Source organism: Elephas maximus, chromosome 11 (genome assembly GCF_024166365.1).
Source record: "Elephas maximus indicus isolate mEleMax1 chromosome 11, mEleMax1 primary haplotype, whole genome shotgun sequence".
Classification (NCBI taxonomy): Eukaryota; Metazoa; Chordata; class Mammalia; order Proboscidea; family Elephantidae; genus Elephas; species Elephas maximus.
Genome location: NC_064829.1, coordinates 91,899,891 through 91,914,119, shown reverse-complemented (window position 1 = coordinate 91,914,119; position 14,229 = coordinate 91,899,891). Strand labels below are relative to the sequence as shown.

Below are 14,229 nucleotides of genomic sequence, written 5' to 3'. Positions count from 1 at the left end.
GAATGAGAAGTCCAGAATGTCTAATGGAACGCCTGGATCACACCGGGGAAAGGATTCCACGGGGCAGAGTCCACGATGACGGCTCCGGTAGAGCCTTCACTGGCCCGCCCTCCACCTGCTCCCACCGGTGCGTGGAGCATTCTGGGAAATGTAGTCCAGGCGCCCCACCACCACCACCACCACCACCGCCTCACCATTAGGTTCTCTGGGCAGGGGTTCCAGTAGGTTTGGAAGGCGAGTCCTCTCTTAGTAGACTATCGTGGAAAAGCACGAAGTAACCCTGGCCTTAGGCACCTTCACCTAAGTTCAAATAGGGAAGGCTGCAGGCACTTTGAGATAGGAACAGAGACCTATACAAATCACACAGAAAGCTGCCAAAATCTGGACAGAGGCAACAGATTTTTTTCCCCAAGGTATATTGGAGCAGCCCACCACTCGGAAGTCCTTGGGCCTGTGCAAAGAAATAAACTACAAATCCCATGACGCAAGGGGTGTGCTGACCGTAGACTGAAAGGGGATAGTATTCCTGGTGGCTCTTGGGATGTGTAGTCCTTGAACCCCCTCACTCCAACACGTATACGCACCAACGCCCTTCCAAAGGGCTGTTTCCATAAGCGAGAAACAAATCTTCAGCATGTTGTTTTGTGTGATTGTGGTTATGTGTGTTTCTGTCGCTGCCGTGATTGTGACACATAATTGTGTATATTTGTGATTGTGCCTATGGTTGAGTGTATGTTGTTTATGTGTGCTTGTGTTTCTTTGTGCTTGTGTAAACATGTCAATGTTTATTTTTATGACTGTGGTTGTTTATTTGCCAGAGCCACAATTTGGGGTATCTGCCCAGCCTACAAAAGGAACCCTGGTGGTGCAGTGGTTAAGAGCTCGACTGTTAAGAGAAAGATGACGGTTCAAACCCACCGTCTCCTCTGTGGGAGAAAGATGAAACAGTCTGCTTTCATAAAGATTTACAGCCTTGGAAACCCACTGGAGCAGTTCTACTCTGTCCTATAGGGTCGTTGAGTCAGAATCCACTCAACAGCAATGGGTTTGGTTTTTGGTTTGGGCTGAACCAACACAATGAACCTTAACACTATAGGCTCTATTACCAATCTTTGCATTGACTGCTATCTTTAGACTTTAACCTCTCCGAAAAAGTATATTCTACTACAAAAAACAAAGCGTTGCTGTTCAGTCAATTTCAACTCATGGTGTTACAGAGCAGAACTGTGCTCCATAGGGTTTTCTTGGCTATAATCTTTCCAGAAGCAGATTGCCAGGGCTTTCTTCCACACTCTGCTAGATGGGTTCAAACCACCAACCTTTAGGCTAGCAGCCTAAAGCACATACACCACCCAAGGTCTACTAGAATGGTTAAGAATTCCAGCTCTGGATTAAACGATCCTGGGTTTAAATCTTGTTTCTGCTACTTCCCAGCCCTGTGAGTTGGGTCCCGTCTCTTTCTCTCTCCTACCTAGAGTTGTTGTGATGATGGACATAAAGTATCTGATAGGAAGATGTTGGCTGTGTACCTGGACCTTCATATTCCACTTGGTAAAATTCTGTTGTGCCCTTTCCTTTTCTATAATGAAAGCCGTTAACTTCTCAGGCCTGCTGTTTTCTCTCAGTGCCTGTAGTGGAATTCTGATGCTTAACCTTGGAACTTCAGGTCCTCCTCCCTCACTGCTAACGAAAAGAACCTCAGAAAGACAAGAAGAAAATGTTCCCTCTTCTCTTGCAACTGCAGAAAAACAGACATTAGTCTGCATCATAAAGATGATTCTAATAAAGGGGAGGAGAACTGAGAGCATTCAGGAAAGTGTCAAGTGGGGACAGGGGTAAAAATACTAGAAGCCAGTTCTGATTCCTGTTATTTTAGAACCATCCTTGGAAGGGCTATTTGCACAAAGGAACCTTTTAAGTTTAACAAGTAACTATATTTTGTGTCTGGGCTGCTTTTGACTAACAAAACACTAAAATACTCCCTGAGTCTGAAACTCACACCAACAGGGAAGGGGTTTTAAAATTAAAAAAAAAAAAAAAAGTTGTCACCTAGTCAATTCCTGCTTATGGCAACCCCACGTGTGTCAGAGTAGAACTGTGCTCCATAGGGTTTTCAAAGGCTAATTTTTTTGTTGGAAGAAGGTTGCCAGGTCTTTCTTTGTAGGCACATCTGGGTGGACTCTAACTTCCAACCTTTCTATTAGAAGCGAGTGTTTTAACTGTTTATTAGCACCACCCAGGGACTCCTGGAAATTGTTAATCCTTCCTCCAAATGGCATTCCATCCTCAGATATGAACACAGAGATCATGGATAAGGAAGACGCCTCTTTTGAATATGGCCTCAGGGGCCTCACTAATTTACAGACAAGGGACTTTATCCCACCATGGAGAACTGGGGTTTGCCAGCGTCATGGATTGAATTATGTCCCCCCAAAAATGTGTGCTTCAATTTGGTTAGGCCATGATTCCCAGTATTGTGTGGCTGTCCTCCATTTTGTGATTGTAATTTTATGCTGAGAGGATTAGGGTGGGATTGTAACACCACCCTCACCCAGGTCACCTCCCTGATCCAAGGTAAAGGGAGTTTTCCTGGGGTGTGGCCTGCACCACCTTTTATCTCTCAAGAGATAAAAGGAAAGGGAAGCAAGCAGAGTTGGGGACCTCATACCACCACGAAAGCAGTACCAGGAGCAGAGCACATCCTTTGGACCCGGGGTCCCCACACCTGAGAAGCTCCTCGACCATGGGAAGACTGAGGACAAGGACCTTCCTCCAGAGGAGACAGAGAGAGAAAGCCTTCCCCTGGAGCTGATACCCTGAATTTGGACTTTTAGCCTACTATACTGTGAGAAAATAAACTTTCTTTGTTAAAGCCATCCACTTGTGGTATTTCTGTCATGGCAGCACTAGACGACTAAGACAGCCAGATTTGTTAGCACAATTTTTCCTTTTCCTGCCCAATAACTGCTGTGTGGTTTCCTCTCTCCCCTTTACCATATGGAAGTTTTTGTTGAAGTTTCCCTGTTTCTTCTCTACCACTGTGGATTTATTAGTGAGAGACGCTGTCTTGTTAGTTGCCATCAAGTCAGTTCCAACTCCTGATGACCCCATGTCTGCAGAGTAGAACTGTGCTCCAGAGGGTTTTCAATGGCTGTGACCCTTTGGAAGCAGATCACCAGTCATGTCTTCTGAGGTGCCTCTAGGTGGGTTGGAACCACCAATCTTTCAGCTAGCAGTCCAGGCCTTAACAGTTTGAGCCACCCAGCGATTCCTAGACACCTTGTCTTTGTATTTATGGGATGCCAGACCACCTGGTGGTGTAGTGGTTAAGAGCTACAGCTGCTAACCAAAAGGTCGACAGTTCAAATCCATGAGGTGCTCCTTGGAAACCCTACAGGGTAGTTCTACTCTGTCCTTTAGGGTCCCTGTGAGTTGGAATTGACTGGATGGCAGTGGGTTTTGTTTTTCTTTTAACACCACCTGGAGACACACCCAAGCCTGCGTGACAGGACTGGTCTGACTCCAAGAGCCTGGGTTATTGTCCTTGAGAGGGGGTGAGTGTGTTCCGTATGTGGAATCTACCTATGGGGATTGAGTAGCCAAACGGGTGGACTGTGGCAGACACTGCTAATTGCTTCTCATAACTATTCTCCCCTTCTGCAATAATAGAACCCTGATTTCACTTGGAGTAACAATGTACCCAGGTAAAGAACCAGTCAAATACCAGCCTCCTTTGCAATTATGGGCAGTTAACAGAATCGGTTTGACAGCAACTAACAACAAGATATACCACTACACATCTGTCAGTTTGTCATACCATGGTGGCTTGTGTGTTGCTACAATGCTGGAAGCTATGCCACCAGTATTTCAAATACTAGCAGGGTCACCCATAGTGGACAGGTTTCAGGGGAGCTTCTAGACTAAGACAGACTAGGAAGAAAGGCCTGGCAATCTACTTCCAAAAATCAGCCCATGAAAGCCCTATGGATCACAACAGAATATTGTCTGATATAGTGCTGGAAGATGAGTCCCCTAGGTTAGAAGGCACTCGAAATACACAGTGGCTGCAACAATGAACTCAAGCACACCAACGATGGTGAAGATGGCATAAGACTGAGCAACGTTTTGCTCTGTTGTACATGGGGTAGCCATGAGTCAGAGCTAACTTAACAGCAGCTAGAAACAACAACCTTGAGACCATGTTCATATTAATAATAATAACATCAAAGAACTCCACAGATGCCTGCAGGGGGGAGCATTTATTCTGAGCTACAAATGGGACAACCACTGATGGCTCCCAGGTGTGCCAAGGTAGGCCACTGTCCTGGCGTCCTCACTTCCAGCGGCCTCCCAGGCGGCCCTTCCCTGCCCCCTTCCGGCTGTAGGAGAAGAAGGGGTTTCAGGAAGGAAGGGCCTCCCCAATCTCTCAGGATAGCCCCAATCCCTCAATTAAAAAAATCTACCCCCCCCCCCAAATATCCATTCTTCTGGCCCAGAGCAAATGATGGGCAAATGCGTTCAACCATCCTCTCATTCAGGGTCACAGATGGCGGTGAGGTGGTCAATGTTCAAGGGCCTCATTGACAGGCAGGAGTTGATACTTGTGAGTGACTGCTGGGTGTTCAGGCAGGTGCTGATAAATGTTTATGAGTACAGGGGATGGGGAAGGAAAGAGTCGGTGGTCTAAGGATGGGTAACATGCAAGAGGGGCTGGGGAGGCCAGGATGAAAGAGACAGAAAATGAGAAGGGGAGGAGAGAGAGGAGAGGCCAGAGACAGAGAGACTGAATCACAGAGAGAGGAAGAAACAGATGCAAATATTCAGAAGAGATCACCCCCGTATAGGGAGAGACTGATGGAGCCAGACAGACAAACGGAGAGCAGGAGGGAGGGAGAGACAGAGAGAGAGACAGGGAAACAGAGATTGACTTAGGGAGATATAGAAGGAGGAAGAGACAAGCACGAACAATCAGAGAGAGAGAGACCTGAGACATATAGAGAGAGAGATCTGCAGAACTAGAGGAACAGATAAAGACAAAGGGAGAGAGACAGAGGTGAAAGCATTTACAAAGACGGAGATACAAGGAGAGACAGAGGGAGAGACTGCCAGAGAGTCAAAGAAAGGCGACAGGAGAAGAGAGGGGGAGGAAGACAGTGACAAAAGAGAGATACAAGAGAAAGACAAAGGGGGAGAAGGAGGGAGAAAGAGAGAGGAAGGAGAGGGAGGAGGAGAAGAGAGGGGATGGAGAGGAGGGAGGGAGGGAGGGAGGGATGGAGAGGAGGGAGGGAGGGAGGGATGGAGGGGAGGGAGGGAGAGATGGGGAAGAGGAAGTCCTAAGAATCAGAAGGAGGGTCTTGGGGGATGAGCAGGGGAAGGTGGGATGGGCTCAGAGCCCAGCTCTGACTTACAACTTCTGAGCGTGGCTGATGCGGTTGTAGAGCACATTGATCTGTGGAGGCAGAAGGTAAATGCCAGAATGGCCAGCAGGAGACAGGCCCACGCACTCTCACTGGTCCAGCCCACCCAGCCTGGCCTTCTGCAGAAATGGGCCTCACCTCATATTTCTGCTGCTTCAGCTTTGCCATCAGGTCAAACTTCTCAGACTCCAACTGGTGGATCCAGTCAGACAACTCCTGAGCCTTTTCCCTGGCAGGGCAAAAGGGCTGTGATGAGGGGGAGACAGGCCATGATCTGGATCCATGGATAGTGAGGGACATGGGCCCAGAGAGGTTGAGGGGACTGCCTGAAGCCACACAGCAAGACTGAGTTCAGCATTACTGGTGCCATTTTGTTAATATTTTAGGCCAAATATGCAAAGTGACTTGAAACAAAGGGTTTTTAAATCTATGCCCACTTTCTTCATACCCAGAATGGAGGTTTGACATTTCCCCAAGGCAGGGTGATATCATGGTTAAGAGCCCAGGCTTTGGAGTCAGGGGTCCCTGGGTTCAAATCCCAGCTCTGCCATTCTCTGGTTTGTAGACTATGACCAAGCGACTTCCCCTAGGATCCTTCTATTAAAAATCAACAAATAAAATTATGAAAGTGATGGTTCATTGCCTACCCAATATCTCTTCTCCCATTCTTTCTTAGAAACAGAACCTTGTGTAATATGCCCAGTTGTAAAACTGTACTGCCCATTCTCCCTTGCAGGTAGGGGTGACGAGTGGAATGAAAGTAGGTCATTGGATGGGACTTTTAGGAAAGTCTTTGTGGCTCTTCCTTTGCCATTTCTTTTCCGCTACTTGGATATTGAACACGTTGGCTGGAGCTTCAGCAGCCACATTGGGCCATGAGGTAAACTTGCAGACTTTACTACTAGACTAAAAGTGGTAGAGCAGAAAAATCGAAGTCTGGCTCTGATGATTTTGTAGAGCTGCCACAGATTACCTATCTTCAGATTTCTTCTATGTAAGAAACTAAACCCCTGTGTTTTAGGCTGCTATAGTCAGACCTCAGTTATTACCATCCAAACTTAATCTTAACTGATAAGATGTGGGGAGGAGATAATGCATATAAACTACCTGGCACATAGTTAACACGCAATGAAGCTGGTTGTTACTGTTCATTTTATTATTACCCAGCGTTCCTTGTTTTCTTGCCAGCTAATGGGTTTCAAATACCCTCTCCTCTATGATGTACTTCATTTAAAAACTTAGAGCCCTCATATGACTCTAGTTTTTCTAATAAATAAATAAAATTTAAGTAACTCGAGATCCTCAAAAAACCTTATAAGACACAAATTATGAGTGTGTGTGTGTGATGGTTCATAGGAAAAAAAGAAAAGAAAGAAGCAAAACACTTAACCAGTTGTCGAGTCTATTCCAACTCATGGTGACCCCACGTGTGTCAGAGTAGAACTGTGCTCCGTAAGGCTTTCGATGGGTGATTTTCCAGAAGTAGATTGCCAGCCCTTTCTTCCAAGGCAGCCATGCGTGCCCACTGTTTGCACCACCCAAGGACTCTGTCACCGATACTGTTCTTATTGCTGTTGGGTGCTGCCGAGTCAATCCCAACTCATAGTAATCCCATGTGTTACAGGATATAAATTCCCCTAGGATTTTCGTGGCTGTAATCTTTTTATGGAAAGCAGATGGTCAGGCATTGCTACTGTGGAGCTGCCGGGTGTGTTCTAATCACCAACCTTTTGGTTAGCAGCTGAGTGCTTAACCATTGTACCACCAGAGCTCCTTGTCATTGACTCTAGAACCCACTTTTTGGGGCTGTGGCCTGTAGGATCTGGCAGGTGATATGGGGGGAAGCCAGACAATATGACTCACCCAAACTTAGGAGATGTTTCTGACCTAATGATGCCCCGTGGAGACTCAGGACAGGCCCCATCTTTTAGGACATGGCAAGAATTTTTCAGCAGGACTCTATCTTCCCCTTCACATCTCAGTTTGCCCCCCTCCCCATGACTAAGACAGCCTGTATCTCATGGTAAGTTACAAGAGGGAAGGCTGCTGAGAGTCACTCCTTCAGGGGCCTCATCTTCATCTTGACATTCTCTGGCCTGCCTGGGACATGACTCATGAAGTCAGTACCTTTGACCACTCCAGAGGGGACAGGGACACTGTGCTCTGAAGCCACCACTTACTAGCTGTGACCTTAGGCACATTATGTCACTTTCCTGGGCTCCACTTTCTCTATGGGAAACTCTGAGAAGCACAGTTTTACTCAGACACACATGGGGGCGCCATGAGTCAGAGTCGACTCCGTAGCCACTGGTTAGTTCAGTGACACTTTGCACAGAAGAAACAACAAAGGCCCAGAGATGGGAAGCCAACTGCCCAAAGTCACACAGCACCCATGACTTAGACCTTGGGCTTCTGTCAATCCAGGTCTGGGTGTGTTCTGCAGTGTTGTGGATGCCTGGGGTGCTGGTCCCTTATCTCCCTGTATCACATGACAGCCACTCAGGCCATGAGCCCCCACCCCACCTACCGGAGCTGCTCCTCGCCCATGTGGTCGATGTTCAGAGGCTTTTTACGCTCAGACAGGATCCGTTGTTTCATCTCCCGCCCCGTCTGGCGCTTACCCCGCTTTTGTTCAGCCTGAGGATTGGGAGGGGACATCTTGAACCTGGAGGATGAAACCTCCAGATCGCTCCCAACCTCAGGATCACGGAGTCTTCATTCTCAGCCCCTCCTGTCTCAGACCCAGGAGTCCAGCCCCCAGCCTACTCATCCCTCAGACCTGGGAGCTCAGGCCCCAGCCTGTTCTTCCATCCTTCAGAAACCAGAACTCTGTTCCCTCAACCCCCTAGCACCCTGGGAACCTAGACTTCAGATCCCAGCTGGCTGCACTCACCTTGACCAGGTAACCCCCAAAATGGGCCCCCATGTTGGACAGAACCTTCTTCTTTTTAGCATCATCCTCAGCCCGCTTCTTGGCTTCTTCTTCTTCCTTTCGCATCTTCTCCTCCTGTGGGAAGAAACGGGTTAATCCCGAGGTCCCCTGGGACTGAGGGGCAGGGGGCCTGGGATGGTGGTGTGGGAGGGGGGCTCAATGCAATGCTGACAGCCGGTGCCCAAAAGTAAGGCCAATATTGGAACCTACTGGAACAGGCAAAGATGTAGGAGTTCCCGGTCTGGCTCTTTCACCAGACTGGGTGACCTCCTGCAAGTCCCTTCCCCTTTCTGGGCCTTAATATCCCTCTCAGCAAAAATTAAGATGTAGGAGTAGGGTGGGGGGTTACCCTTACCTTCCACGTCCTTCTAGTCTGAAATGGCCAATGGTGAACTTTGTTGTGTGACCTCAGTTGAGTCACTCAGTGTCTCTGGGCCTAGGTCTCCCATCTATGAGCTGAGAAGGACTGTGCACAGAGGGTCAAGGAGGGTAACAGGTGATGGAGGGAGGCTTGGGGCACTAAAGAGACTCATGACCTTGAGCCTAGAATGTCTAAGCAAAGACATTACGATGTTCCAGAAAGTCTGCATTAGAAGTTTCAGAAATAGTGGCTTGCTTAGGCCAAACTCCTCACCCGTAGGGTGGTGAGTCAGTACAATGGTTCTTCATATGTCCAGCACTCCCCACCTATATTAGTTTTCTATTGCTATTGTAATTTCCAAGTGTAGTGACTTAAAACAACTCATATTTATTATTCTGTAGTTCTAGAGGTCGGAAATCAGAAATGGGTCCTATGGGATAAAAGCAAGGTGTCAGGAGGGCTGTGATCTTTTTGGAGACTCTAGAAGAGAATCCTTGCCATTTTCAGCTTCTAGAGGCCACCTGCATTCCTAGACTTGTGACCCCTTCCTCCACTTTTAAAGCCAGCAATGAGCCTCTTCAAATCTCTCTCTGACTTTGCCCTTCCCGCCTCCTTCTTATAAGGACCATTGTGATTACACTTAGCCCACCAGGATAATCTGCCCTTCTCAAGATCCTTCACTTAATTCCATCTGTGTAGTCTCTTTTGCCATGTAGGCTACCATACTGGCAGATTCTGGGGATAAGGACATGGATATCTTTGGTTGGGGGGGGGGGACCATTAAGATACCTACCACAACACCCTACTCCTAGTCCTTAAAAGTGGTTTGAATGGGAGCCCCACTCCTTGACACCAAGGTAGACCATGTTTCCAAGATCTTAACCAATCAAAGCATTCTAAACACACTCCCTCAACTAGCCAGTGATTAGCCTAGTGATTGGCTAACAAAGTAAAGAATATCACCTGTGAGTAATAAGCACCTTTTAAAAATCATCTATAACAGGCAAATGGTCGAAAATTACTCTAAAGCAAAAATGAGATTGTAAGGGGGCAGGAAAACTGGAGTACTGGAAATGTACAGCCAGAACGGAATGAATGATGAAACACTGTGAAAAATGTAACCAATATCAATGAATAATTTGTGTAGAAATTATTAAATGCGAACCTAATTTGCTGTGTAAGCTATCACCTTAAACACAATAAAATATTATTAAAAAAAAAAAAAGAGATTGGGCCAGAGCTGTTGGCTGCCATCTTGCTATCCCCAAGAGGAAAGCCTGAGAATGGGGGTAATCCAGCAGGGTGACCAACCATACTGGGATATGGGATTTTCAGTGCCAAAGTCAGGAAAATCCAGGGCAAACCAGAACAAGTTAGTCACCCTAGTGTCCAGAGAAAGATGAACAGAGGACTGGGAAGAGAAAAGCTGGGTCTTTGTGATCTCGTTTGAGTTCCTGGATCCAACCATGCCTGAAACAAGCAAGTCCTAGACTTTTAGTTCTATGAGCCAGTACTTTTTTTTTTTGCTTAACGCATTGGGATTGGGATTTATGTCTCTTCGTAATACAGAATGAGGAAGAGACAGAAAGAGGACTTTCTCCAGATCACAGAGAAATTCACAAATAGAAAATAGAGCAAGCAGCTAAAGTAGTAGCATTTGGGCTCCTAGGAAGTTGCAAGGGAGGCACTCACCGCCAACTTGGCCTGACGCTCCCGCTCCTTCTCTGTTCTGAAGCGCTGTTGCTCAGCTCTCTCAGCCCGCCGCCGCTCCTGAGGAAGGGAGAAGAGTGAGGGGGTGCAGGGACCTCACCTTATACTCCCCAGAGTGGGTTAAGAGTGGAGGTAAGTGGGTTTGAGTGTGGCGACCGACTTCAGAACATTTCCGAAATTCTCTCGGCTACAGTTCTACACACCATTCTTCGTAACTCCCTAGACCTAAGAAATGAACGCGAGGTGAGGAAAGAATCTGGGGGATCCCCAACTCCCCCTGACTCACAATGCGCTCCTTCAGCCCAATGAGCTCCTCTTCCTCTTTCTTCCTCTGCTCAAAATGCACGTCGATGAGTGTCTGCAGCTCGAGCAGGTCTTTCTCCATGCGCTTCCGGTGGATGTCCTGCAGAACAGAGGGTGGGAGCCCTGTGATTCCCGGAGCAGTACTGCAAGACCCCCGGGAAGGCAAAAGCCTCTTAGCTTTTCTCTCAGACACGTCAGCTACCCTGTCGTGTGCGCTAGGGGGAGCTATTCACAGCAAGAATCGACGGGTTTGTACGTTTACTATAATAACATTTACTGCCAGCAGGTGGCGGTAAAGCGTCTTATTCTGACCCTAATGAAATACCCTGAAGCTCTTCTGAAGGAAAGAAGTTAAGCGTCCTAATTTGCACAAAGGCACCATGTGGGTTAGCGTCAGCCCCTGGGGTTGGGATATCTACTACTTACATCGAAGTCGACGCGTTCTCCTTCTGGGATCTTTGGGGGGATCAATGGGGGCACCACAGGACGACTGGGTAGGTAGAAAGAGAGAAGGATCGTGAGTTGTCTGACTTCCCTGACCAGACTATAGGGCGGCACTGTCCAACATGGTAGCCACTAGCCACGTGAGGCTCCTGAGCCCCCGAAATGTGGTTCATTCGAATTGAGATGGGCTCTAAGTGGAATATAACAACAAATTCCAAAGGCTTACTACTAAAAACAAAAGTAAAATATCTCCTTAATGATTTTTATTTTGATTACACATTGAAATGATAAAATTTTGGATACAATGGGTTGAATAAAATATACTATTAAAATTTATTTTACCTCTTTTGTCTTACTTTTTTTTAATGTGGCTACTAAAAATTTTAAGTTATGTATGTGCCTTGATGAGCTTTCACGGCCTCCGCTGGCCAGCCTAACTTAGGATCCTCGTCTCAAAATGACCAGTGTCTGCTTCGGTTCCCTGAAAAGACCAGACTATATCCAACCAGCAGATTCTGTGCACACCCCTCTCTCTGCCTAGAGTGCTCTTTCTACCTCCTTCAGTTAATAAATGCCTCTTCCCTCAGGACTCAGGCGCCACCACCTTCCTGTCTTCCTTGATTGCCTAGGGAAAATGTAAAGACTTCTGTGCAGCTCTGGTGCCCAGGGCTCCCTGCTCTATCAGTCACTGCATCTGGGTCAGTTCCACCAATAGAGAAGACAGGCTCTGCCTTGCCAAATGCAGAGGGAAGTTCTTTCTTGGGTGAAAGAAGGAATTGCTGACTGTCCTTTCCTTTCTTCTGATTCCCCCACTCTCCTTCTGTGCTTTCTCTCACTGGGTCTCTGGCGGCGGAGGTGGGGGGAATACTAAGGAGGACAGGGTCTGGAACGCCCCGTAGGATCTCACCTGGGCTTGGGGCGCTCCTCTTCTGGTGTGGGTGGCATGGGGGGATACAAAGAGATAATTAGCAGGATTTCACTGTGGGGGCTGGGCCTGACATGCCCAGGAAAGGAAATTCCCCAAGCCTCGGCCCCCAGGAGTGCATTGTCCTCTTCCTGTCCCTCTCAGGAAGGGGGGGGGGGAGGAAAGGGAAGAAGGGAAGCCAGGGTGGTCATCAAGGAAAAAGAGGGTCACACGCATCAGATATACATTCAGAACTGGTGTGGGGATCTCCCCCCTCCCTTCTGGGAACTCAGGAGTACAAAACCCCAGACCCTCCTCCCTCTATACCCAGAGGGCCTGCCCACCTCCATGAATAACTTAACAATGTAGGACCCCAAGCTCTCTCTTCCTCCAAGGACCCAGAGGTTTTGGTCCCAACCCCTTCCCCTCTCAGGAAACAGGAATTTCTTCTCCTAGTTCTTGACTCTTTTGCAACCCTAGAATACAGGCCCCAACCTTTGAATGTATATGGGGGACAAATATAACAGACAGAGTCAGGGGCGAAGATGAGGGGGAATGGGGTGGCGTCTCTCCGCAAACATCCAACCCTTCTATAAATATTCCTCCAGACTGGGGAAGAAGGCTTGGGTGTCGGTCCCTTTAAGAAGGAAGGGAAAGGGTTAAAGCCACTGCCAGGCTATTTCCCTTCGTGGCCACAAGAGGGCGCTGGTGCTCTCAGTGGCTTAAAGGACCGGGTCTAGGGCGGGTGCGGGGGGGGGGGGGCGGAGGGGGAGTGGAGAGAACGCATCTTGGGGGTCAGGGCCCGATGATATCGGGGGTCTCCCCGGGCCCCCGAAATCGGTCTCAGGAAGCGAAGCGGTCAAGGTTACCTTGCTCGGCCACCGGCTCCGGCTCCTCGGGGGCTGGGGAGGGGGCAGGAGGAGAAGCGAGGATTTGGGGTGCGAGGGAAGGGGGAGAGGGGGCAGGAGCGGCCACGCCCGGATGCAGGAGGGGGAGAGAAGGGAGAGAGGGGAGAGGCTGTTAAAGGGACTGGAGCCGAGGCCCTCGGGAGTGCCCCCTCCCCAGCCCAGCCGCTGCCCCTGGCCTCCAGCGACCCCACCCCCACCCAACCCTTGGATCCTTGGACCCGCTTCCAGCTCCGGACCTGCGGGATCCAAGACCTCACCTTCTTCCTCCTCCTCGGCAGCCTCTTCTTCTGCAAGGGTGAGGAGAGAGAAGAGGAGGCGTTAGGGGTTCAGGGGTCCCAGAGTCCCAAGGTGCCCAGGTTAAAAGACCCAATATCCCCAGATTCTGACCACCCAGTTAGTGTCCCTCGTTTCTGACACCAGCAAATCCTCTTATCTCCAGATTCTGAGACCCCAATTTCTGATATTCCCGGATTATAGGACCCTCAAATCTTGAGACACCAGGTTCTAAGACGCCAAATTCTCTTACCCTCGGATTCTGATATTCCCAAACCCTGAACTCCCCAATTCCTGATACTTCAAAATTCTGACACCCCATATTCAGGTATTCCAATTTTAACCCCCCAAAATCTAACACCCCAAATGCTGAGCCTCTGTATTTTGCCACACCAAAATGCTGTTACTCTCGTTTCTGAGGCGGAAGGGCTTTAAGTTGCGACGGGGGTGAGAGGTGGGGGAAGAGCAGAGCAGAAGGCCAGAGGCCAGGGCTCCAGGCTCCAGATTCGGCTGAAAGGAGGACCGAGAGGTGAACCGGGCTTTTCCACTGGCTGTATACCGGCGAAGTTGGCATGGGGCCGAGGAGGGTCCACCCTCCCCCCCCCCCGTTCCCTCCCTCTCATTGGCTAAGATACGTCTGGGTGTCCCCACCCCGAGGTCAACCCCTTCTGTACTCACCTTCCTGCTGCTCCCTGAGGACCGGGTGAGGGAGAGAGAAGGGAGAGTCAAATGGGGGAGGGGGAGGGGGAGAGAAGCCCTCCACGTCTCCAAACCCCTCACCCCTCCCGCTAGCATCACTCACTCTTCATATTCCTGCTCTTCGGTGTCCGACATCCTGTTAAGACCTAGGGGCCAGAGAGAACTGGCGGAGTGAGACGTCCTAAGAGACGAGGAGCTGGGGAACCCGGCTCCTGGATCTGAGAGAGATGGAGCGAGGGGCCCATACTCCCGGGGCTGAGGAAGGAGGGGCCGGGGAC

At 49.0% G+C, this 14,229-nt stretch overlaps 1 protein-coding gene across 1 annotated transcript; it reads right to left on the bottom strand.

The window, feature by feature from the left end:
• Positions 1–4,201: 4,201 nt before the first annotated feature.
• On the bottom strand, positions 4,202–13,958 carry TNNT1 (troponin T1, slow skeletal type; the record flags this gene model as incomplete). The annotated part of the gene is made up of 11 exons (XM_049902370.1): positions 4,202–4,379; positions 5,409–5,449; positions 5,556–5,646; positions 7,945–8,054; positions 8,311–8,424; positions 10,403–10,480; positions 10,707–10,823; positions 11,150–11,213; positions 12,075–12,096; positions 13,237–13,266; positions 13,931–13,958. Coding segments are annotated over 11 exons (741 nt in total), but the record flags the coding sequence as incomplete, so codon positions are not given.
• Positions 13,959–14,229: the final 271 nt, after the last annotated feature.